The sequence below is a fragment of the Ambystoma mexicanum genome, chromosome 5p (genome assembly GCF_040938575.1).
Source record: "Ambystoma mexicanum isolate Mex_15411 chromosome 5p, UKY_AmexF1_1, whole genome shotgun sequence".
In the NCBI taxonomy this organism is placed as follows: Eukaryota; Metazoa; Chordata; class Amphibia; order Caudata; family Ambystomatidae; genus Ambystoma; species Ambystoma mexicanum.
Genome location: NC_090930.1, coordinates 1,346,051,641 through 1,346,078,699, shown reverse-complemented (window position 1 = coordinate 1,346,078,699; position 27,059 = coordinate 1,346,051,641). Strand labels below are relative to the sequence as shown.

General features: G+C 45.4%; 1 protein-coding gene across 4 annotated transcripts in view; it reads left to right on the top strand.

The window, feature by feature from the left end:
• LOC138481556 (zinc finger protein 613-like) overlaps window positions 1-27,059 on the top strand; it is a 322,756-nt gene that overhangs the window by 174,471 nt on the left and 121,226 nt on the right. For all 4 annotated transcript variants that reach the window (XM_069613736.1, XM_069613735.1, XM_069613734.1 and 1 more), the window contains 3 exons: window positions 24,509-24,622; window positions 25,695-25,811; window positions 25,981-26,097. In XM_069613736.1, the coding sequence (XP_069469837.1) occupies window positions 24,509-24,622; window positions 25,695-25,811; window positions 25,981-26,097 (348 nt within the window). The remainder of the gene's footprint in view (window positions 1-24,508; window positions 24,623-25,694; window positions 25,812-25,980; window positions 26,098-27,059) is intronic.

The following is a 27,059-nucleotide window of genomic DNA, read 5'->3' as shown; positions in this document are numbered from 1 at the left end:
GCCCTTTTCTTGGTCAGCCCTTCCCTTCGGATGCCGGGCGAGCAACACCCTTGATCTAAGGGTTAAGACCAGGAAGGAAGAGGCAGGGCTAAGAAGATGGGCGGGGTTTAGGCCAGGTGACCTACATCCACTTGCTCCTGCTCCCCTTCTACAAAGGAAAAGAGGCTGAAGGGCTCTTTAAGGACTTCTGGGGGGTATTCAGCTGTGACTAAAATGTTCATGGGTAGGCAATGGGCCCAGAAGTCCTTTGCCAGCTCTGCAAGCATTTTTTAATTGGTGCTCCCCCAGTGATTGACATAACTAATAGCTGACATTGTGTGCATTCTCGACAAGGTACAACAATGCCTCCTGTCCTGCAAAAGGGAACTATGATGAAAGAAACAGACAATATCTTGCAACAAATTACGTATAGGCCCAGTTCCTTGTGAGACCATCTCTCACCGGCGGAAGTCGTGCCACCTCTGGATCCACAGCCACTCTTGCCTCTTTCTGTAAAGGCATATGACTCTATGATCATGTCTAGGGCTGCTCCAAATGTGGCATGGCCATTCCACTATTTGTTCTTGCCAAAAACAGTTTTGTTAACCTCTCTTTGTCCAGGTCCATTATCTGATAGTAGGCTAACCTTTGAAATTGTCAAATCTTCAACCCTCTCCAAGTCCCTATAATTTAAGGACCATGGAAAATTGGCTTGTATTTGTTACGCCAATAGGTCCACAGTTCTCGTTACTGTAAGGAAGGCATGGTATCAACAGGAAGACAGACACAAGTGACCACATTTCAAGGGTGTTTATTGAACTTCAAAAACGGTTTGAAAAACGCCTGTCTAATCCTAAATCTAAAGATGGGAGCAAGTTACGACCATCAAATAATAATAATAATGCAATCCTAGTGGTGTCTTGTCAAAATAAAAAGGCATATACTAATAATTCTATTGCCAATCCTTACCTCTAAATACAAATAGTGTGGGGAACAATGTTTTGTAAAAGAAAGAAGTGTTCAAGAAATGATATGTCATGATATCCAGGCCGTTGTTCTCCCTTCCCCCACGTTTTCTGCATGGGACAAGGCGGCTCACTCGAGCTTAGCACAGTCTCTGGCTTCTCTAGCACGAGGGTGCAGTTCAAACATTAGCATCAGGGCCTTCCGTGCCCAAGTCTCTTGGCCTTTAAAAGTCTCTTCTTTCAGAGGGCAGGATTATAATTGGTTATTTATAACTTGTTTAATACCCAGAGGTTTCTAAGCACAGGCCCGGGGATCGAACCTGTGTTGCTCCGCCTCGTCTTGCTTTCAAGATGCTTGATGCGACAAACAAACAATACGTTCTTTTCCTCTCGAGATTTCACACATAATCAATTTCTCAGATGATTCACTATTCACCCCGGATCCCCTTCAGCTGGGCTCAGATCCTCTTTTTTTTTGTTCTTCCAATGTATGTTTATTGTGACCAACAGCAGCAAGACAGGTAAATTGCATTAGTGTCATGCGGTACAAACACTACATGTGATAAAAAAGAAAAACATTTTTCAAAAACTGTTAGCAATAGAACACCCCCAGCCCCCACCAACCCCAACGCCCCCTCCCCCCCTCCAGGTCCAATCAGTCCGGGTAGCCGGGAGATCCTGCAAGATGTTGCCGCCTGTCGGCCTGTACTTTCTGCTATAGTTACGGAAGGCAGCAGTTTTGTGAGAGATAAAAAGGCAGGTAAAGTAAAATACCAGAAACAAGAAGTAAGGAAAAGGGACCAGAGATTCAGTGATTTGGAAAGGCTAAGTGAGACAGGGTGCATCTAGGCCATTGCTATCTCATTCGGTACTTGTTGCGCAACTCGACACAAGAATCAGTCGTATCAAGATGCTAATCGGGACAGAGAAGCCGGAATGTTATTGGGGCCTTATCCTCCAGGGAGGGGGCTGAACACTTTCTTTCCTACCCTCGTTTTCTCTTCCAATACCCCTCGTGCAGTGCTGACTGCCAATTGGGTAGGAGTCTAAGGGGGTATGTTGGTAACATTTCTAAAAAAAGTGTGTGTATATATATATATATATATATATATATATATATATTCCAGTGATGCTTTCCATTCCGTAAATGTCTTTTGCCTTGCGCAACCAGTCTGCCTTGGTGGGGAGTGTGTTTCCATTTCATTGTGACACAGACATGAGCCGCCAGGAGCAAATTGCTAGGCATGTGTGGGAGGACTCAGTATTGGTTCTCTACCCTAAATAACACTGTGAGAGGGGTGAGTTCCCTGTGGAATGCCCTCTGTCATAGATCCAGCCCAAGAATTCCTTCAAGAAAGATTGTATGCGCGGACATTCCCACCACTGGTGTCAATATGTGCTGATTTGCGCACACCCACGTCAGCAATAGGAGGAAACGCCTGCGTACATTTTCACCAAACGTTGGGTAGTAAGATGCCACTGAGTGTGTAACCTGCAGTTGTGCATCTTGTATTGTACTGCTATGGTTGATTTCCAGACCGCTCTGTATATTGTTGCCCAGTCCTCCTCGTTGTCTTCCCACCCCAGGAATTCGCCCCATTTGGTTTTGGTGCGCAAAGTTGGTGGATGACCTCTGTCAATGAGAGTTGCATAAATTCTCGAGATCAGACCTTTTGTCCCAGAGTGTGTGTTTAGTATGTTTTCAGAAGTCGTGAGGGGACGTTGTAACTGCCCTTTCCATTTTGGGTCTTTGAGAACTCCCTTCAATTGTAGGTATGGAAGTGGTTTGATCTTCAGGCCCTATTGTGCAGATTCTAAATCCTCTCTAGCCAGAAAAAGACCATCTTTCCACATTTGGCATGCTTGGTCAGTCCCTGTTCGTATTGTGGTTGGAAGCGGATTGGATCTACAATGAAATCCCTTATTGGCAGGGCCCAAATGCAACTTAAAGGGGAGGGCCAGGTTGCGACTCCGGCCATGCTTGGATTGTTTGTACTCCATAAGGACCACAGTACTTCCAAGACAGGGTGTTCTCAAACTTTGCGCTGCATAGCGTTCCGAGAGCCCAAAGCCATTCTCCCAAGGTTACCGGGCAAAGGGGCGGTTTTACAAATGAACCCATTGCTTGCTTTTAGACTCACGTATGTGGTCGACCAGGACTCGCAGTTGTGCTTCTTTGTAGTACTCGTGGAGGTCTGGATACGCCAGGCCCCCTTTCTCTTTTGGGAAAATCAGTGTATGGTACGCAATCCGGGGTCTCTTCCACTCCCACAGGAAGGCCAGCAAAGTGCTTTTCGCTGTGGAGAGGAATATGTTTGGGAGTAAGGTGGGGAGGGACTGGAACAAGAAGAGGAGCCTCAGCAGGACGTTCATTTTTATTGCAGTAAGCCTTCCTGCCCAAGAGAGTTTGTTTTCCCCAGACCTCGAGGTCACGTCGAATTGCTTCCCAGAGTGGCTTATGGTTTACATGGTAGAGGCCACGCAATTGTCTAGTTATTGTGATCCCTAGATAACGTATGGAGTTGGGTGTGACTTTAAGGTCTCATTTTGCTGGGTCTGAGTCTGAATGCGTGTTGATTTCTCTGAGTGGGAGAGCAACTGTCTTATTTCGGTTTATGCAGAACCCTGAATGGGCACCATACTCTTCTATCCTGCCTAGTAGAGCAGGAATGGATTGGGGGGTTTGTGACGTAAGCTAGGACGTTGTCTGCGAACAAAGCTAATTTATATTCCTTGCCACATTTCTCAAAGCCCCTTATCCTAACGTCATTTCTGACGATCTGGGCAAGGGACTTCCATGACTAAAATGAAGACTAGCGGAGAGAGTGGGCACACCTGCCTGGTACCCCTCAATAGTGTGAGTGAAGGCAACGCCACCCCGTTGACCATGACTTTTGTGCTTGTATTTTTTTTACAGTGCCTGCGCTCACTGAATCCAATTCAAGCCCGAACCTGCTTTCAGAAGGACCTGAGCCATGAAGCTCCACTCAGTCGAAAGCTTTTTCGGCATCGACCGAGATCAGGGTAGGGTCTGCGTCATTTGCTTCAATCATGGCCATTAAGTCCTTAAGAGTGTTGCGGACATTATCAGAGCCCTGTCTTTCCATCACATAGCCTGGTCGGTGTCAACCAACAGGGGGAGGGAGGACCCCGCTCAACCTGTTGGCCAGGATGCTTGCATATATTTTCACGTTCACATTTAACAATGAAATTGGCCTGTATGAGCCACATTCAAGCTTGCCTTCCCCTCTTTAGGTATGACGATGATTCTGGCTTCTGTGAATGATGGCAGAGCCCGCCCGTAAGCCATGATGTCATTGAAAAGGAGGGATAGGAACGGGGCAAGTGCGCCTTTAAACCTCTTGTAATACGCTGGGGTAAAGCCATCTTGGCCTGGTGCGGATCCCGCCTTTAGATTAGAAATGGCATGGTCTGCTTCCTCTGATGTTCTGGGGGCGTTAAGTTTATCTCGGTCTGTGGGCTGTAAGGGAGAGAATGAGATGTTGGCCATGAACTCTGCCATACTTTCTTGTGAGGGAGGTGTTGCAGTCCGAAGTATACAGCTTTTCATAAAATTGGGCAAAGCGGGCGGTTATATCATTAGGGTTGACTAAGGTGTCACCTGACATGGTGTTTATTTTGGGAACTGCTCTCTCTGCTCTCTGTTTCTGCAGCCTGGCTGCGAATAGGGTATGTGCCTTGCCTCCCTTCTCGTAATATCTCTTCTTTGCATGTCTAAGGTGAATCAGAGCTTTCTCTTGCCAGACGTCTCTAAGTTCCTGCCTGAGTTCCCTAATTTCCATCCTGGCTGCGACAGTGTCACTTCCTGCTTTCTCTAGCACTCTTTCCTTCTTTTCGATTGTTTCCTTAAATTGGGTTTCTCTAAGAAGCTTGGTCCTCTTCATTGGTGCTCCTTGAGCTATTAATAGGCCCATCATCGTGGCCTTTGTTGCCTTCCATATTGTGGTGCGAGGGATGTCCCCGGTGTCGTTTCTCTAAAAAAACTAACAAGCCTCTTTATCTAGAGCCTCTCTGAAGAGCGAATTGTTACATATCCATCACCTGTCTATGTCCTTGCTAGGGGCGAGGTCCAGCTCTAAGGTGACCATGTCATGGTCTGACCAACCCACCACTTCTATTGCAGTGTTTTTCATAAGGTGTTCAAGGTCCCTTTCCAGGAAGAAATAGTCTGTGAGGGAATATGTTTGATGCAGGGGGGAGTAGAACGTGTAAGATTTTAGTGAAGGATGCTGGGTCCTCCATGCATTTATCAACAGGTGGTCAGTAACCAGGTTCTAGAAGGAGCCTTTGTCTTTGAGAGGAAGCACACCTTCTCTATAGGACCTCCAGTCTAGTTCTGGGTTCATGATCAGGTTGAAGTCACCCCACAGATCAGAGAGCCTGCTATTTCGCTGTCTAAGCGTGAGGTCTTTTCAAAATGCTAGCTGTTGAATATTTGGGGCATATGTGGAGCATAACGTGACTGCCTTGGAGCTGATGGTCCCATGCACTATGAGGAATCTTCCCCCCTCGATCTCTGTGTGTCTGATATCTGTAGCTCAAGGGCGGTGCGATACAGGATGCCGACTCCCCCCCACCCCCTTTCTTCTCCGGCCCATAAGGTACCCCCCAAGAGTTTACCCCTCACAGTGAACTCCTCATTGTGTTTAAATTTAGTTTCGTGCACAAATAAGATGTCCAATTTAGCCTGCTGGAACGTTCTGGTCAGCATGGACCTCTTTTGCAGTGAATGAGGCCCTTGACATTCAATGTCCACATGCGAACAATGCCACTCGCCATCAGTATAGTGTAGGGTGCGTTTATCTTTTGGCCTGGTGTTCTTCTTCTTCTTGTGTACTTGGGCGCCTGTCCTTTTGGTTGGTCTCTGGTCCTTCACCCTGTATGTTTAGTCGTAACCAACAGTGATCTCTGGTCTGTTCCAGAGTTGGTAATGTTGGAATGCATACCTGGCCAGGGAGCTCTGCATTCTTCCATCTGTTAGCCTAGTCGGACACTCTGAATATCCCCACATCCCACCCCCACAGAAAAAAAAGAATAGGAAAAGTAGAGGGGAGAAAATGACTCTTCTTTATCGTTGGAAAAGGAAAAGGGGATACTTCCCAAAACATTGGAGACGCCCTAAGTACAAACATAGGGCCACATAACGGTGTCACCCCTCAACCCTTTGAACAACAATTGCGGGTCGATGTTAACTCTATGTGCGAGTGCTTAATGCCTATTTTGTTGTATGCCCATCCCGGCTGCCAGCTTGCTGCAGAGTCGAGAAAAAAAATGGGGGGAGAGGGGAGGGGCAGACGAAGTGTTGTCCTGCAAAGTTCCGGCGATCGTCCGCTCCCTTATTATGGCTGATCGGGGTGTTTTCATATATCCCCTGTCATTGGTGTGTTCTTTATGCCCCTTCTCGACCTGCTTCGAAGTATATCATTCTGTTCCAGTCTATCACGTTCATGGGGTGTTTTAGCCTTTTGAATTTCCTCTTGCCTTTAGATCGGCCTCTTTGCGACCAAGGAACGTCTGGCTTTCGCGTCGGTTCAGATGATGAAGGCATTTCTTCTCCGTCGGTCGTGCCGTCCTTTTCTTGCAGGCTCTTCAACACGCCAGTAGCTTCTTCTCCCGAGACTACCCTATATTCCTCGTCAGCGTAGGTAAAGGTGAGAGCGAATGGGTATCCCTACATGTACCTTGTGTCATGCTCTCGCAACCATGAAGCTAGGCGTTGACAAGCTCTTCTTTGAGCCAGAGTGGCAGCAAATAAGTCTTGGTAGATTTTGACTACAATCTTCAAAGTCTATGAACTCTCTTTCCCTTGCATAGCTAACGATTTCTACTTTGTGTCTGTAGTGGTGGCATTTCACCAAAACCGATCTTGGGCCGCCTGGAGGGCCTCCCGCTCGGTGCACTCTTTCGAATTCTAGTCCTGGGGTCAGTGGCGAGGGTAGGAGGGCGGTTATTAGCTCCTTGACTCGTCTCTCTAGGGTCACTGGGGTCTCGCTGGGGGACTATTTAAGGCCCTGGATTCTTATGTTTGCCCTCCTCCCCAGTTTTCTAGATCATCGATTTTGGCCACGAGATCCAGGTTTCTCTGTTCAAGATCTTGGAATTGCCCTTCGGTTCTCATTTCTACAATGTCTACGGATTGTTGGTAATTTTCCAGCCCCTCCACCTTGTCCTCTATCCTATGTACCTTCTCTTGGAGTGCGCTGACTGTAGTTATCATGCAGGTCTGAATGAGCGGATTTCATCAAGTATGAGGCATATGTCTGCTTTTGTTGAGGTTTCCTGGTCGCCACCAGGGATGGGGGGCTCTCCTGGGCTTGGGAGGCAGCCATTTCTGTGGACCCTCTTCTAAACTCTTGTAACCTTTGGACTGTGGAGGAGGGCTATCTCACCCTGCATGCACACTGCAATGCTTCTGAGACCCCAACAAGAGTTTGTTGCTGATGCAGCGGGTCAAAGGTGTGGAAGTTCTTTTCCCCTCCCTCTGTACACTCTGAAGCGTAGCTGTCGGTTGTGCCAAAGCGACGTCCTTCACTTTGCGGGCGGTCTCCTGGAGAGGTTGATGCTGGTTCAGAGGGGGGGACCCCCTGATCTGCGATGGGAATGTCTGGGTATTGCTTGCGCTCCGTTTGACTAGGAAGGGGGAAGAGGCGTGTGCTTTAACTTTGCAGGGGCCTTCATGAGGTGAGACACTTTTGCAGCCTGTTTGTATTCCTAGGCGGTTTGTAGGACTTGGGTCTCGGAACTTGGGAGACTTGTGGCGTTTATTTGCCTCCGGGTGTTCTATGGTGAGGCAAGAGGGAGGGACTCTCTCCGCTCGACTGTCCGATAGAGTCGGAGGGGAGGGGTGCCAGTCTTATGATCAATGCCCTGGTGTATTGTAGCTCCGTACTGTTTTCATGTGCGGAATCTTTTGTGGCGCTTATAGGCGTGTCTCCTTGCTGGGCATTGAGGGCTGCTATGCTCTTCTTAGCCTCGTGAGTCAGAGCTCTGAACAAAGCTATTTTCCACAGGGGGTGGGGGGAGGGGGCCAGGGCACAGCAGCCTCTGTTGGGCTGCAGGGTGCTGGGAACACTGCGGCAGAGAGCCTTCATCTCCCCGTTGGATCCCGCCTACTCTCCTTACCCTGAATGCTCCCTGGGGAGGAAGGATCCTCTCCGGACAAATACTGTGGTTCGTGGCAGCTCCTTCATGGGCCGGGGACATGTGCTGGCTGCTGGATGGGCGTGTCTTCCGTACTTCGATGGGCTGCTCCTTCCTCGTGTCGCTAGAGCAGTGTTGGGGTGTTGCTGTATCAGGGGTACTCTCCTCACGGGTGTGAAAAACTCCTTAGCTTCACCCTTTAATGAACACTGCTTGCGCAGCTCGCAGCAGGGGGGAGTTCTATCTTACGATCATTAAACGAAAAGGATTTAGAGCCTAATCTGATCCTAGGTGTGCTGCCCCTTGCTCTCCAATAGGAGTTGCTCCAACTTTTTTATAGTGTAATTACTTCAATTTCCAAATAATCACTCTGTGGTCACTTGTTAAAATCATGAAGATTGTTGTTATCTTCTGTTTTATTACTGAGGCTTGGGCATCATGCAATCAATCAGCGCCTATAGATTTGTTATGCCAATGCATTTGGGACATGGTCCATTGTCAGGGCTCTTGGCGCTCTCATTACACTTTAACATAAAATATACAGCATACAACATAAAACATAAACCATACATCCATATGTTTTAACCGCATGAAGTTAATATCAATAATACCCAATCGCCATATATGTATCGTTTTTGTCACCAACATTCGGTTCAATTCAATATTACATAATTGATGATTGTGTTTTACGGTTTATTGTTTCAAAACAAAATCATAATATGTAGATTCAGATATCCAGATCAGATCAGCCAGAGTTATTGTGTAAGTCCAAACATGTTATATCAAAATATAAAGATAAGGTCACATACCATTGTTGCAGGTTTCAATTCACCAGGTGTGTATCATCATTGGTAAGCAGAAAAATATAATCATTAATTGCACATGAGTATTTAAAACGGGCATCTAATGTATTCAAATATTTAGTTTCAAGACATATCATGTACCTCTTGAATGGCTGTACCAGCCTCCCTCCTTTGTTGATGCTCTGTGATGCCTCAATATTGTATATTCACGGTTGACCTAAAAAGAGTCACTGTGTTAATTAATGTGTGCCCCTCGTGTCTAGTTGTTCATTTGTTATCATCTATTGTCCCTTACTTACCTATATTAGCTGTCAGCTGCTCGCTCGTCCCGTTACGCGAAAACCCACGTCCTCGTTAGACGCCGGTTTTCACTGTTTGGGTTGTGTTGCTACGCAACCCGCGCCTGCACCGATGCATCGCGGAAGCTTACTTTCCTTTTTTCGTGCTTGCCACGCGCCGGCTCTCCTGACAACAACTCTATTAAAGTGACAGTATCGTTATACGCATTGCCGCTCCTAATGTGAGCTAACTGTTATTGCAAGCTCAATGTGATTGTACTTACTGCTGCTCCTAATGTGAGCTCATTATTATTATAAGCTCGGTATATCAATTCTATTCTTAAAATAGTAACAATGTGTAACATTCAAATTATATGTTTGTAAGGAAGTTACTTCTACAAAAATCTTGTGATTGTGTGAATTCCATATCAGTTCTCCGTTAATGGGTCCATAGCATTGGTTCTATGTGGTTCAATAGCAATGTAGACTACACCAAGTGCAGATACCTTATAAAGTAAATATTTATTAGCGTAAATGTTCATACAATCCGCAGTAGTTTCAGTGACCACTAACTTGGGAGGCTATAACAGGAATGACATTCCTGTCTTGGGTCCCGCTCAAGAACCAGTTCTGAAAGGGAATATCCCTCATTGTAGACACTGCACTATCATACCGTCCACATTGTTGAGGTGGCTTACTCAGCTCTTGCTTCCTTCTAGGTGCTGCATGGGGGTTATTGCCAGGGGTTGTGCACCCTCCTAATCTCACGCGATTGTCTGGGTTATAGAGCTGCAGACAGCAAGACTACTCAAGCAGTGTCTCTGGGAACAGGCATTCCGATTCCGTTCCGGCACGTGATTTCTGTTTTTGGTGCTATCCTGCTCAATACGCCACAGTTCTCAATGTCTGGTTTGGTATTCAATGGGGGGAGCAACACTTCTGTTACTCCCCAGATGGCTCGGGCCACGCGGGCAGGCGTTGTGCCCTCGCTCCCGTGGTTGAACGTAGCCTCTCCTCACAGCAGGGCGTCAAGGACCGGAGGTATGCTTTGTGGGTGACTGCATTTCGTTTCGAAGTTCCGCAGCGGGGAACCTCGCCAATGTGGCCGACTTTGGGGGGGAGGCCTCTGCACCCTCTTTTTCTCCCGCTGTGTGGTGGGGGGACATGGCTGGACTCCGCTCAGTTCTGGCTCCCTGCCTCTTTGAGCATGCAGCCCCGCTGAGCTCTGCCAGCACAGTGCGACCTGGTGTAGGCCACGCAATCCCTGATGATGGCTCTGCCGTCCAATGGTTTTTCCTGATTGCAGAGTGCACCACCAAACGTCCTGCTTTTGCTACTGCGTTTGCACGCAACACGAATTGACCGCTGGGCCTTGGGTGCTGGGGGTTCTGCTTTCGGGGGCCCGCTCGTTGGGATTCCTGGTCCAATTGCGCTCGGGCTTGGTTCCCGTGGATGCTGACCTCTTCTCATTACTGAACAGCGTGTCTAAACTGCATGCGGGCTGGACAGGAATTTAGATCATCACCATTACTTGGAGGTTCTCGGGGAGGCGTTCAGGCTTCCATTACGCGTGTGCGCCCCGGTGGTCTCCTCAGATCTTCTTTAACACAATGCTTGTAGGATTTTCATGTATCCAATTTCTCGGGTGATTCGCAGTTCACCCCGGATCCCGCTCAGCCGGGCTCAGATCCGTTTTAATACATGTTCAATCAGTCTCCCTCTGCGTGGCTAGGACCAATTTAATTCACTTTTAACGCAAACTTTAACACAAACTTGCTTTCTCAAAAGCTTTCAATGATCTCACTTGTTCGGGCTCAGACCAACTTTATCTATTTTGTCATCAACTTGCTTGGCAGTATCAACATCGAAGACTTTCGATTGTACACAGGATTTTGCTTGACCCGTCGCAGGACCACTTCGATGCACACTTCTTTGCTACTCTTTCCCCTTTTTGAATTCTCAGTTGGATACCTTACACAGACCTTCGAATGAGCGAGCACGCACATGGTGCCAGACCACGCTGTTAAAGGTATTGTATCACTCATCTGTTGTTCAATTTTACTTGCGCTGGTTATCACATGTGTTAAGACGGATTTCTGAACTCTGACCTGGAGGGGCAGAGGTTCAGAAGGCCAACCTAGTTTCTTGGAACAGGGTAACCTCTGGACAAGCCAGACCAATCAGGGTAGCTATGGCAGGCGGTCAAGAGTAAGTCTCAAGAGGGGTGAGGGTGACTGAAAGACCTCAATGAGCACACAAAGCAAGGGCACTTACAAATTACCTCAGACAGGTGTTATATTAAAAATATAGACACATTTATTACAAGGCCTTTGTAACGTAGACCATAGCAAAGAATCACAGTAACACTAGAGTAAACCAATACATCACAATCAATACAATATATATACAAGACCAGAGGGGTCTAACGGAGTAGAAAGCACGAAATATGTAGACCACCTAGATGGGGAGGAAAACAGGCAGTGCCAGTAATCGTTAGACCCAGTTCAACATCAAGAATACACCTAACTAAGAGGCAGAACAAGCGCTACGAAGAGAGGAGCCTTATGCTCAATAGTACATGCACAGCCTTGTGCCAGTGGACAAAATAGGGTCTCTTCAAGGGTCTCTTGCAGCTCAAGAAGGTGGATGCGGCGATGAACAAGCTCCCACTATTCAAGCAGGACCTCCACTTGAGGGCAGAGGCAGGTTAAGAATGCGGGATGGAGCCGCTATTTCGCAATAGCTGTGGAAAGGAAAAGGGCCCTCGGGGCCCACTTTGTGCATAAAATTGGGCTAGGGGCCACCGGTTGGGGTAAGGACTACTCACCGGTCCCCGACGCAGGCAGACCCAGACTTCGCCAGTATAGTCCACTTTGCTGGCAGGTTTGAATGCGACAATCAGGACGTCTCGACACCGTGTAGTTTCCGCGGTACAGCGGGGATTCCCAAACGGGACAGTGGCGATTTCTCTGCTCCGGGTGGAGGAATCAGCCCGATTCCACTGCAGCAGGCTTCAGGGTCAAGGGGGTCACCAATGCAGCGAACTTGCACAGGTCGTTGCCACAGCAGGGCAACACGGTAACTGCGTTTACTCCGGTCCGGGCGCACGCGTCTCACTTTCGACCTGGGAATGCCAAGTGTATGAAATTCGGTGTGAGGGTGCCGTGGAGACAGAGCAAGCAGTATACCAAGTTTCCAGGGCCTCCTCGAAACCGCGGCGATAACAGAGCAAACAACCCGTGTAAACTGGTCAGCCCACAGGTTGGCCCAGGGGCACTTCCGAAGAGGCTTGTTGAAGGTGCCGAGAATAGTTGGTCCCACTATTCCAATGGGTCGAAAATCTTTGCAGACCTTCTAGGACGATCAGATACAGAGGGGTCTGTGACAATGTGGTCTTTTCTGGCCTATATATATATTTAAGTACAATGGGGATCCCTATTAAAGTATAGGTATATAAAAGCAGGAAGTGCAAGCTGTATGGACTTTCCTCTAATTGTTTCTGTGTGTTGGTTTCCTAGGAAACCGGGGGTGAAGAGGAGGAGGTGGAATCCAACGGCTTCAGTTGGGCGTATTAAGAGTCGTTGCGAGGATTTCAGCAGGGAATTGTAAATATGTTGCTGTTGCCGGATGTTATTGGCGAAAGAGCTTGTCGAGTTGAAGAAGAATAAATGGCGCCATTGCGCTACATTGTATCGAGTGAATCCGCAACCGTTGTCGCACGTATTTGATGTATGGAGAGGGAGAGAAGCGGCGTGACGCTTCGGTGAAGAGGTATGAAGCGATCGCAATTACAGGGACCGAAGACAGCCCTCTAATGTTTAAGAAAGAAGAACGGGCCGCTGAAGATAGCAGCGGAAGAGAGGAAAGGGGGGGTGGAGCCAAATCCTGTGTCCGCCGGCAACCGCCGTCTGGGCTCTTGAGGTAACGCTGTCTGGGCTGAGACTGGATCGGTGAAGAGCGAGTGCTGAAACCGATGTATGAGAGACTGACCAGACCGGAGTAAGCGGCACCCGGGATTAAAGAGGGAAAAGCTTAAAGTACTGCCATAACGAATGCTTAAAGAAATATGAGGCCCTGAGTCCCCGGAGAAATTGAGAGAGATCTGTAACGAGGGCATAACCTATATATATTTGGTAGCCTCATAAATGCTGACATTTGAATATGTTTTTTTTTTTTTAAGAAGAGAGCTGTACATTAACCCACGGCGTCATCAAAGGAGTGTATTGCCTATATACTTATGGGAGCTGAAGGAATTAACAAAGTAAAGAGGAACTCTATACAAAGCTGGTAAGGCAGAAACGGGAAAAACAGTGCTAGCTTGAGACAAAGAATGATGTCAACTGGAAAGAGTTAAGAAAAGGATAGGAGCAGGCGAAAGACAAGGACATTAAAAGAGAAAAGAAAAGAGTGAATGGACATTTTATATAACCAAACTCACCTGTTGAACATTTCTAGGCGGATGCCTCCAGCTTCCTGAAGACGGCGAGAATTGAAAAGAAGTATCCTTTACATGGTTTATCTAAAAAGAAAAAAATTTGGTTAATAAAAGAATTGGGCTCTCTTTCAGTCCAAACAAACTACCTAGAGGCTGAAGTCTCATTTTTATTGTACGTGAGATTAGAAATATCACAGGGTCCCACAGGATGACAGCGGGCTCAAGGTGCCAAACCTTCCAGCGGGTCACCAGCGGTTCCTCGACTCGGCTTCTGGTTGCAGGATACTTGGCTCCTTATCCTTTGTTCGTGTGAACTCAGGAGATCAACATGGTAGTGGTGTTTCCAGCCTCCTCTTATCCAAAGTTCCCTTTGCGCCAAAACGGAGAGGACCCAATGGGAGATCTGCTCACAAACACTCACTCCATACATGGACCAATCACGGACCACAGTGGTCTCAGGCATTCAGAACACTCTAGACTCTCTGGCACTCAGGATGTGTATTGGGAACAGACATCCCGGCCCACATCCTGGAGGCCAAGACACCCAAGACATGCAGAAGCCCGCGAAAGCATTGGGTTGTGCGGGAAAGTGCATGTCCAATTAAGGACGGACCCGGGTAGACTCGACCTGGGGAAGGTGAAGGGGCAAGATGGCCAAAGGACAGGACAAAGAACCTCGTGGCATGGCCATTTTAGAGCCAGGCCACCTATTCGTGCCAAACGCGGTAATTGCGGTTAACATGACAAGAAAGGGTTCAAAATATAATAAAACGATAGCTGTCACCAGTCCTGTCTATGACACATCTGCACAGTTCATTAAAAGTCCAGCGAGAGTTTCTAGGGCCTTTGGAACTACTAGAGACCCAAGTGTGCTGTAAGGTAAGTTACATCGCACACTTGTTACATGTTGCACAAAAGCTGCAACATGAGGAAAGGACTAAGGGAAACAACGTCTCCCAGTAAGTACTGACTGTCTTAAGGGCATGTCAGTTCCCCATTAAAAGTGAGCGAAAGCCCAGAGGAGTGCAGCTTAGGGCTGTGCTTCGCTGGCAAAGTTTAGATCAGGGTGTAAAACAGCAGCAAAATGTTTAGGGGTTGACACATGGAGGGAAATTACATATAATTATGAAATCTTTCCTAACAACATGCGTTTCATACACTGTTCGCTTCAGCGCTCATCAGACAATGTTGCCCTTGCAACCTTGGCTTCAACACAGACCGGTCTGGTATCGGTTTCGCCAACTCACCGGCTGTGTTGATCTCACTGGTGCTGCTTTGTTGTAGGAGCCAAGGACTGTACAACAGCAGCAGGCGATTCTGCCCGCCTTGATTATCGATGCAGGAGGGCCCCGGGTACCACTGACAGACAATGCAGGATTCTTCAGCCTGGTTTACTGGTGTGACGCTTTCTATTCTCGAGGTTTTGTGAAAGTAACGGTTTGTCGTCGGAAAGGTAAAGCACACCTCCCTCCTTGCGGACTGCTGCTTCCTTGTGTGCTTTGCCTCGCTCAGAGTGTGCTCTCGTACTCCTTCATTTATCCGTGTGGGGAAGTGTAATGGAAGTCAGGGGTGTGTGATGGTTAGTAATAGCCTGACCCTGCCTGACCATTGTTTTGGGACATGCCAGGTATACGGCTTGGCTGTTAGTCCGTTTTCTCTCATTCAGAGCTGTCCGTGAGAAAGTGTTTGTGTTGTGAAAGGGGAAGTATCCTACCTGTTAGCATGGGATAAAGGCGTTACAGGGAAGGGGATACCGCGTCTCACCATCCGGTGTCCCACTCCCCGAAGACCCCGCACTGGTTCACCACCAGGAACTGGATCCAAAAGCGATGGCCGTGTCCTGGCCACCTGGATGACAGATCCCCCGGGACTAGCGGGTAAGACAACTTCAGGTTTCTCACACCACCTCCATGAGGAACAACTGATTCTGGCTTTCAGCTTCCTTTTATCGACTTCACTTTCTTTGTTGGTAACTCTAGTGTTGCCACAAAGGTGTCTACTGTGAAAGACCGGAATTCCAGTGTCTTGACTGCAGTCAGATCTGACTTTTCCCAATTTATGAGCAACCCATTACCTTGAAGAAACACTGTTTACCACTTCACTTGTTCCATCATGGACCACTTCACTTGTTCCATCAGGGAATGGGCCTTCTGGGACATGAAAATCAGGTCTTATGGGTAGATGATTAACCAGGGCCTCGTTTTCTGAGGGCTGGTGATACTGATTACAGCATTTTGGTGGAACATCAGTGAGCAGACAAGACCCTGAAAGGCAGACCTTTGAATTCTCGGGTCTGGTTTTTCCAGATGAACTGGAAAAACCTTCTGTGTTGGAACATGGGTGCCTGAGATAGGCATCTTTGGGGTCCAGTCTCAAAAGCTGGTCACTTTTCCTCACATTGTCTCATAGCATATGAATTCCTTCCATTTTGAAGTGCTGGTAAAAGAGGCATTCATTGGCTTGCCTGAGATTTATTACTCTGCTTTCTTTTCCTGTCAACCAGAAAATTATTGCTCAGAAAACATTAAGAATTTAACACCACTGTCTCTGTGGCCCAATTCCTTAAAATAATGTTCCTAATAGTAACTACTCTTGCAAGGGCTTCTTGGTAGGGGAAGGTCATTGTGACTAGCTGGGATAATTAGAATTCCAGATTTATTTTGTTTTTGAAAATTTTATTTGTGTTTTAAAACACATCAAATTTAAAAAATGCTGTTCCAAAGAGCTACGGTGAGGAGCAAAGTTGGTGGGAGGATGGAGAGGGTACTGCGTTCATACAATAATGGTACAGTCCTGTCTGGCGTACATTCATTTTTGAAGTCAGATCATACAAATAAACCTAATATTCAACAATAGATGGGTAAAAAAGAGGGCGTTGTAAGAGCTGTAGGATGTTGATGAGTGTGTTCATTCTTGAGGATGATACCTGGAGGTGACTCCTTTTAGGCAATATAATTTGCACGTCTAGAAAGCTATCCTGTCGGGTCTACCCCTGATCCTTGGACTGCTGTAATTTGCAGAGAATGTCAACAAGAGCAGGACCGATTTTAGTATTCTCTGTAACCTTTTGTAGTTGGGTTCAATTCTCAAGAAATTTAGTTCGCTATTTCCACCCATGTCTTTACCCTTTAAATTTGGGGAGTGTCAAGGGAACTTGTTAGAGGACCTGTGTTTTCTAGGTCAGGCGTAGGGGGTCACTAAGACTGAGGTATTTTTGCAATTAGTTAGCTTGGCATTTGTGAACTTTCATGAAGATTCTGCCTCCAAATTCTAGTTATTTTAGTTCTTGAGGACAGGACTGATGGGTTCTCGCTTTTGAAGGCTTAGGATCTGTCTAGCAATGCGACTTGTGATGTGCCAGGGTTGGTGGGTCAGATGTTTGGTGAGGCCTCTGACGTGGAATAAATCAACCACAGACTCTTCAGGTAGATTGGTGAATGTCTTTAATAGCAGTCAGAAAAGCCAGCAAACATAAGACAAACAGCAATCCAATGATAGAATGAGACTCGGTGCAGCAACCCCCCTCCCCGAGTGCACAATCCTTTTATAGAAAAGAAAAGCCAAGCATTTCAGGGGGGTGGTTCAGACATTGCATGATATTGACGAGCAACAATGTTTCAGCACGCTGTTCACAGGTTCTCAGCATTGGGTCTTAGACCTACACAACATTCTCACACCTGGGTCAGTGCAATCTTGATACTGGCAGAAGACATTCTGTGATACACGTTTACGTTTATGCTGTGCATGCTACTACTCCTGTTCTCATACAGTTCAAAGTGAGTTGGTCCGCCTAGTGCTGCTACTTAGATTTGCTGAAGCCACCTTGCCTGGTAAGGCGGTTCTCTAAAACACGCTTCGATATGCCAAACCGGAAATACTCTGCAGGAGAGGATTATGAAAGTGGGCAATCTTATGCAGCGAGAAGGCAAAGCGTATCTTCGGGTAAGACATGCACACTACGTCATAGGACAAATACAGGCATGGCAACAAGGCACGGTTAAACATGGTAGTCGGTGATTACCGAAACCTAGCTAGTAATGTAACTGGGGGTACACAAAAAGTTTGATTCATTTTTATGTTCTCGTTTTCCCCCACACATGTGTACCTGAAAGTGACCAGGTCAACACACTAAGGGGAAACCCTGTTATGGACTGCACAACCTGAGCATCCCCAGTGAGTTTGCCAATTGTGCAAGATAGGTGCTCTCCTGCCCCAACTGGAGCATATTTACTCTTTTGTGTGCTCATTTGAGGTGATGGCCGGCTGTGTGGCTGCAATCCTCCAGCGACACACTATCATCTCCAGTGACAATACATGGGGAAAATAATGTCTTGTTTGTAATTCCTGACCCCTATTATTTCTGAAACTGACCAGATGAGCGGCCCTTACCATGATTGCCATCACAGAAACTCTTGCTTGGAATATTTTCCTTCTCGAAGCTTGCACTTTTTCATGGGCTGACTGCATCTTTGCAAACTTGCCCATCTCTTTCCGACTGTAACTAATGTCAACATCCATTATCGCACTACAGAATGTCAGAGACCTTTTGCAAATGTGTCACCAGACAATAGACCATAGGCGTGCAGGCTCTCTCTCTTGTAAAATGCTAAATCTTCTAATTCAGTCTATTTCCAGTAGTAGACCACATCTAAATTCTGCAGAGATTTTAGCAGTTTGAGTTCTCTAGTAAACGCATTGCTCTTTGCACCAGGTCATTAGTTTAGCAGTATCAACTTATACCCTGGCGTCCATTGCCCATCATTTTTGCTAATGGACTGGCAACTTGCAGGAGCTTCTCCTGGCATGAGAACCAATGCGCAATCCATGCCCATTTTTGGATCTTTGCGACTGTAACTATTGTCAACATCCATGTTGCCATGTATGTCTCAGGCCTTACAATACAGGTCGGGCATAGGGCATTCTGGTTACATGCAATGCCTAACCTATTTCTCGAGTGGCTTGTGGAGCCTCCCATTCCTATATTCTACCACCTTTGGAAAAGGTGTCCCTCTGAAGACTTGGAATGCCTAATCCTGTTTGTGTTAAACATTTCCCAATTGTTGTCTTCCGTATTAGGGAATTCTGGGGTTCTCTTGTGTTTTCCTCACCATCTTCTACAGCCAGCTCTATGTGCACTATTTCTCCTCCCCTAGAGAGGTGTAACCCTCAGATGTAGTGTCAAATTCTACAATGTCTGTTCTGTGAGGGCTGTGGAATTACAGTGTGCGTATTAGACTCCTGGGGAAGTGGGCAAGAAGCTATATTCCTTTCTGCCCACTGTAAACTTTAATCTACCTAAATCCACATTCTGCCTCTAGAAGGATTGCCTTTCACTGATTATTCTGGGCAGGTGGGGGTCGGGGGTAATGACGGTATTATTCCTTTCATGGGCCATGAGGCTTTCCATGCGTCTTCTGACTGGGAAAGATATAATGTGGAAGGTCCTTCATCTAGGGCACTTTTCCCCCCTTTTCTGTCTCTCTTGGTCCCTGTGTGGCTTGATAGGGACTCGAGCAATGCCACGGTTTTGAAAATGTACCGACATAATTACTGCTTAGGTCGCCGTCCTATCCATGGAATCCCCTGGGACTCTTTTGAAACTCTGGGCCAGGGCTCTGTCTGGAGAATTTTACCCACCCCCCTCCTCATCGTTGACTAACTCTTGTTTCTGCTCCTCATTATCATAATTCTCCCCTTGGTTGGACCATTTCAGGCTGTGTCATTTTTGTTTTTATCAGTGTTGAAAATTGCTTGAACTTTGCAGGTTGGTGCCGTTTGGCAAATAGGACAGGAGTAAAGGAGGAATAAAGCAGCAATTAAGGGAAACTGATTTAAATTAATGACAAATATGAAGTCAGAGAATTGTTCTGTTGTTGTCAGACCCACTTATGGATTACTCTGTTTGCCAAGAGGAATTCTCATTTTTTCACCAGCGATTCAAAGTAATGTTCTTATCTGAGTAGTCCGCTGTCACTTCTGCACCCCACAGAGTACCTCATTGCCGCATTGACTTTCTAATTATGCAGTGACCCTCCCGCACACCGCTGACCAAGACTCCTCTGACACTTCATCACCACAATGGTGGTCAGCATGCACGACACAGGCGTTTTCACAGATGGCGCATGGAAACCTACGAGTCTCAGAGATGATTGAAGGTTTTCTCTGGAATGGTTTGTCAGGGCTCTAGGACCATTCCTCTCTCTTGTATAAAACGTACCAACCCTACCTCACCCAGACATCCTAGTATATAAAGAATATTCACCCCTACAGCCCACATTCTGACCTAGCTATGTGGGACAATCTACAGGTCAATGCCTTTTTCTTTCTAACCTCTCTCTGGGACTTCCTTGATTGGCCCTAGACTGTCAATGTTGTTGACTAAAAAAGGGTTAATGGGTATGTCGTTCATACACGCTGCCGGGCTTAGCCGTCTTCCTCTTGTGCACTGTAATTTCTCTCCCTCTATGCTTTCCTCTCCTTCCTCTCTACTCTTCTGCGACTCTCCACCTTTATCCGTCCAATGTATCCCTCTCCTTCTACTGCTGCCTCCTTCAGTCTTCATTGTAACTACTCCCACCTCCACTCCCTTCTCCACACAACTACTTCCTCCTCCACACTACAACTCCACCTACTTTCCTTTCATTCACACCCCCTTCCACTCTCCCATTCACACTATCTCCTAATAACACACGCTAGTGTCTAACACACTCACAACACCCTACAATTTGTACATGCTAACCAAAGTCTCACCTGCTCTATAATTCGACTCCACGTTCTTCTCCACTGTCTTTCCTCCTGTTGGCCTCCTGGTCTGCCAACTTCTCCTCCTTCTCTGATCTCACCCAAACAACTCACAACTTCCTGTGTTCAATATTATCCCCCTTCCTATCTTCTGATTTCTAAGATCTATTGGTTAAATGTATGGTATTTTTCACTAAGTGGGCACCACTGATCTATCAACCCATATAATATAATTCCACCCCACAATTCTGGGACAATGAACAGGCTGGGTTTTATGGATAAAGATTGCATTTATTTTAACAAAATAAAGTCAAAGGTGGTCGTCACCTTTCTTTATGCAGGGAATATCGCCACAAAACATCTGGTATACATTACATGGTTTTATTTGCCCAATTAAAATTGGCCTGTCTGTGACGACCTTGATAGATAGATATAATATGCATATTCAGTCACATAAAATAACTATTAATCATGTCTTTAACAATTGTAATACTAACTCTGAATAGCACTTAATTATGTGACCAAAGTTCTACTTATTGACCAGTATATGAAAGCTCATTCAGTTCACATTTATACAAAACAACTTCAATCATCAACAAATACAGAATATGTTGTTCTCCTTTATAAAAAAAACAAGTATTGGTACCTGAGAAAAGTCACATAGAAAAATGACATTTGGGCACACATCTTTTGCTTCTATTCATTCCCCCTCATGTAAGTGTGGGGTTGTGGGCTTCTATCTTGTGCATGCAATTGAATGTAGGCTATTATACATTGCTTGTGAGTTTTGTGGGGTTGGTTTAGAGAATCAAGGTTTTCAATTTAGAGCGCACACTATTGGTTCGCCCACCTAACCTAGGGGAATGTTTTTTAATTCTATAATAAGAGTACCTTTCCCACTTAACTTCACAACTGGGCCACACTGTGCAATGTGAAGAGTGAGTAGAGGGTATGTTATACATGGATTATTTTTAATATCTATTGCTTTTGCAGATCACACACTATCAAGCATTTCTTCATTAAGCTATGATGGAGGGCCATCGAAACAGTCCATTGTGGACTATGGCTGTGAAAAATCTTGGTGTGTTTTTAGATTTCACTTATATAATTCTACACTGTCAGCACTGGAAAGTTTTTCCTGTTTTACACAGCACACTGCATAGAAAAAGCGTTTTGGCATTTATTTACCTGTAATCGCCATCAGCTTCTAGTACAATGAAAAGGGATTTAATTTACACTAACAAACTATAGTATCCTATTCCATTTCTGTGAATAATGGTTTCTCAACAGCTCTGGCACAGAAATACTATGCTTTCTACCTGCAGTCAAATCTGACCAGGCGTAAATATAAATTGGAGCTTTGATGCTCTCCTAGTAAAACAGACTGGTCCGTACAATTTACGTTTGTATCTAAAGAATTGTCCATAAGGGAGAGCTGTTCTTAAGCTCCCTGGTTGAAAGCATCTCCAACGTAATAGTGTATTCCTATCAATACTCTTCATATAATAATTTGTTTTCCGCACCAATCCTTCCTGCCAAATATATAGATCCAAGAATGATATTCTCACCTTATTGAAATGCATGGGGAATGTTATGTGGGGAGACCAATTGTTTAACCATTCTTGGAAAAATATTCTTCAGATGAGCCCTCCAAGATCATCGAAACATCAATAAATCTATGCCCTAGTTTAATGTGTGTTTTGAATAGATTATAGTCCATCACAAAGGATCTTTCATATGAATCTATATACAAGTTGGCTATGCTGGGGACAAATGTAGCTCTTATACTTGTCCCTTTAATTATGTGGAGCAACTGTACCTGAACATTTTAAAACAAATCATTCATGGCAGTCAAGTGAACTGAAAATTCAGTTGGAGTCTTCTATGGTTCATATCTTTGATTCCCAGTACGTTCCACTATGTGATTGCCTCATGCTGAGGGATTTTCATATATAGCCTTTCAACTATGGTGACCAAAAATTATTTTGGGTGTACAAAACCCAATTTCTTTGTCAGTGCATTTTGTTATAAATCATATGTGCCACACTTGAAGAAGCAGTGCAGCTTTGCAAAGTCTCTTGCTTGTTTTTCTGTTCCATATATGCTATCAGTTTGGTTCTCTGTCCCTGGCATATCTGGCTCTGTCTTCCCCTCCTGGGGGTATAAAGTTACAGCAGAGGCGTTGCTGGGGTGATGGGGAGTGGTGGTAAGGGGGCTATAGCCCCTGGTTTTTTGGTTGTAGCCCTGGATAAAATCTCAGGAGCTACAACCAAAAGGCTATAGCTAGCCCCCAGTCCCGACAGTTCCAACATGAGCGTAGCTGGATCTTTCCAGACGTAGCAACACCCCTGTGTTACAGAAGGTTTCAAAGAGCGTTTCAAAGGCTCCACGCCTTTTCTCTGCGTGGGGCTACCATGCTGCAACAATGGCAGCCCGTGCTGCAAAGTCTGTGTTAGGCAACTGTGGCTCAGTTCCCCTTAATGAACTCCCGCTAAGGTAAGTTCATTCCTTTGCAGAGTTTGTTGACCTGCTTTGCTGTGGTCGTCTAAGGCAGCCACAGCCGTTCTGTTACCATGTGCGTCAAGCCTGGAGGTCGATGTGCGTCGTCTGACGCAGCCACATAGGAGCGCCTGTGGGTGCATGCGCATTGCTAAACCCTATGCCTGTTGGATCAGTGTCTGCCTTGGGCCCAACACGCCTCACGGCGAGTATGTACAGAGGTGGAGTTGTGCATGCTGCGCATTCCCTGTAGCAGAGACAAACAAATCACTCTGGGATGGCAGGAAATGTATTCTTCCGGTCATATTACCTTCTGCTGCTTATACAGGCTCCATTGCAGACAAAACCGTCCCACTGGAGCTCAGGTGGTCCAGACCGTCTACAAGACGTCTGTACACTCGGAAATACCTCAGTAAACCAAATAAAACGCATGAAAACATATAACGGGAACAAACAGTACCCTACATATGAATCCGTATGACTTCTCCTCATGAAAATATAGAAATCGTACACAGTATTTTAGGCTTAAAGATAAAAAAACATGAAAACTGTATTATCTTGCTGAAGAGCAACAAGAAAGAGAAAGAACTGCAGTCCCGAAGTGAGATAGAGGGCTGTCCTATATGAGATTGTATAGTAGATGCTTGTTGATTGGCAGAAAAACACAGAGTAGTAGCTTTTTAAGCTGTAGGTGCATTTTTCATTGTTGCTGAATAGTTTGAGTAAAATAAAGTTAAGCATAACTCTCTCCTCCTGTCTTGCCCTGGAATGTTTTATTCCTTCTCCCTCTCTTGATAGCAGGCTACAGTGGAAAACAAAAGAAATGCATCCAACTTATCAGTGGCAGTGCTACTGCCCGACAGTGATCCTATTTGTAAGATTACTTCCTCTCCAATTCGCTTATTTTCAGGAGGATGGAATAGCACTTAAGCAATTGTGCACTTTCCTCCTATAAATCAAAGTGCAGGAGGCTGTTCTCATCAAGATGACACCCACTTAGTAGTGGCTCTATGGCCACTGCTGCATTAAGTGATAAAATGCACTGGCAGTTCTATTACCTCTGTGGTATGGCCGCAATCACAAGTGTACCAGCCATCTTTATGCAGAAGTGTTTAAAATGAGGGAACTGGTCCTTTTTATAGAAGGTTGTTGAAGGGGGATATTTGGGGACTGGAAATGGGGACATAAGTCCTGTCAGCTGAGTTTGAAATCTTTTAGTAAACTCTGTCGGAAAAAAACATTTCCAAGTAGCGATCTCAGACAGATTTAAAAGGGTTTAGGTAGGTTTCCAGAAACGAACAAAAGCATTGGACCATTTAGCGTATTCTGTTAGCAGCAAAAATAAGGGAAAGTCACTTTGATCCACTTTTTGCTTTGTTCAATATTTTATTAAATATGCCTTTTAGTGAATCCTAAGTGTTTTCTGTAGGAGACTTTAAACGCCACTTGTATTTCATACCCTTGCATTACTATCACTATTGCCTTTACAGCTATACTTAAGTTACAAAAACTATATAACAGACAATTTCTCTCGGCATCTCTTGCAGGGCATCTTTCTTTATTCTGTCCCCCCTCTTTACGATTCGTTTTGAGAAAGAAAACAGCGCATATTTTAAAGGCACCCATTTTGTCCTTCTCTAATAACAGGCTATCAAATTGTCAATCCAAGCACTTTACTGCGGATTTATAAAGGGAAAGACGTATGCGTGCAAGATTCCCAGGAGGACACAGAGATCGCAGACCTGCATGATCCGGTTTTGTGTAAGTAGGACAGTATACAGCATCTGTGTGTCAAAGGGAAAAACCGAGGACTGAAAATGTATAGGTTCATGTTGGGTTGAGCTGTTAACAGTTCACCCAGGCTCCTTAGGACTGTGCATAACCAGGCACAATACACAACAAACATTGGTTATTATAACGCTGTGTTTTGCTCCCTTACAACACCTTCAGCAAATATTTTAGTTTTAAAAAAAAAATCTGGTAGCATCCTACTGTAATGTTAAAACAGAAAATTATGGATTTCATGATCAACTGCTGTGATATCACCATGGGGATATGGTACGTTCTCTTCTGCGTTGCGTCTCCCAAGATAAGACGGAACCGGAAAAAGAACAGCACCCCAGCTGCATCAATCTGCAGCTACCTCTCAGGCCTCCCCTCGTCACCACTTGCAGTGCTGGGGACAGCACAGTTGTGGAAAAGGGATGCAGTAGGGGCATACACAATATAACGATGCAGAAGAGAAGCTTTCAAATATGGGGGGCATTCTTTCCACCTCTGTGTTCTGTGGGACCTCATAGATAACTTAAGCTTTGTTGACTATAATTTGTCATTCCGTACTCATTGGTGTAATATATCCCCATAGTTGATAGTTGCCCTTATGTAATTCTATATGTGCTACCCTTTCATTGGTTTCTTTTAAGATTTTTCTGACTTTGTTTCTTGCAAACGTTGTCTAAGTGGTAGACATAAAATACTATGCTAATGTCACCCTGTGGTTACTCCTATCTGTAGGACTTTATATTAAACCTGCTGATTGGATTGAAACATTTTGTGTTCAGGCATAAGAGCTGATTGTGGTTGCGACCCATACTTAACAAGCCAAATATGCCAACACAAGACTCTTTAGGGAAATAATATATTTGTATCAGTAAGCGCAGAGTGTGTCCCCTAATTTCTATGGCCACTCCTAGTTTGCAAACCAGAGTCCTCCAGTCCGGATCAAGTGCAAGGCTGTGCCAAACCTCCTCTTATTCCCTATAATCATGCATGTGTTTTCTACCAAGGAGTAAAAGACCAATCATATGTGTAACCCTGCTTTCATTCCGTCCAGCTTCTCATCCAACAGTCATTCCTGACATACTGTTCAGAATCACGAAGGATGAAGAGTCCTACTGCAGTAACCGCAAAGGCTCAGAAGAAAATGGATTCAGTAACAGTCCTAATTCAGGTGAGTTGAATGCTTTAAACAGGACAATTGTTTGGCAACCTCCCCTAACACTTGTGGGCAATAGTGCAAAAATTCTGGCGCTACATATCTGTTCTCTTCTGCCACATGTTACAATACAATAACATTCCTGATGAAGCATTACACTTACGTTTATTTTCTTTTTTAATAGGCTTTCCAGTTGTTACTGCAACCTTCTCCCTAACCACTGAAGAAGAGAGAAAGCTGTATCCCACGCAACATCAGGAGTGTCGGCGAAGAGAGAGTAGCCAATGTCCCTCAAGTGAAAGTGAGTGGGAATTGTGGGAGAGCTTGCAATCACTTATTGCTGGGGTGTGGTCCCCATTGTTACGAGTGATGATCAATGCTTTAAGAGCAGGTGTAAGTTGAACACAAATCATCCCAATTTACACAAAGTGGGACACTGGGCTTTCCTCAAAGCTCCTGGGTAAGCATATGCTACACAGGGTGCACTATTGGGCTCAGGTCAATACCTCTGTGTCTTCAGTGCTGGCAGAGGTTTTGGGATTACATTCTTACTGTAGACGAGGAGTTGTGGTTATCCACCCATAAAAGGTTGTGGTCCAGTTAACTTTTTAAATTTATACAAGCTGTAAATGATTTGTTATCCCAGAGTGGTGCTATGAAACTGCCATGGTTCCATCATTTAAAGAGAGAACTACAAACCCTTGGGCTTACTGATATCTGAATGGACCCAGAGCCGATCAGTAGTGGAACCAAAGCTTGCATTACCCAGGCAATTAATGCAGTGAGAGAGGAGGAAATTCACATTAGGCTGATCCACTCCAGCCAATTTTTAGGTTACTGGCTGCTTAAACAGTCGCTGGGATTTGAGGGCTACCTAGATATTATGCATCCGAAACCCTTGTTTATGAAGGCTCGGATGGGTATCCTTTTCCAGGCAGCTATCAAAAATAAATGTAATCCGAATACTCTGTCAACATGTTTTTTTTTCATTTTTATTTTCACTGAGGACTTGCTTCACTTTGTTTTGTTCTGCCCCTTTTATAGAGATTTGAGAAGAAGTCTTCTAAAACCTTTATTTAATTCTTGGAGTCAGAACTCCTAGCGAGGCTGTGATATTGTGTTTTGCTGCCAAGGATCCTTTAGCCACACATACTATAGGTAATTACCTACTTACGGCATGGAGACAGATTACAAAATATTCCCTAGAGTGTGTTGGCCATTAATGGTTGCTGGTCCCTTCAAGTGTGTTTGAGATTTACTACT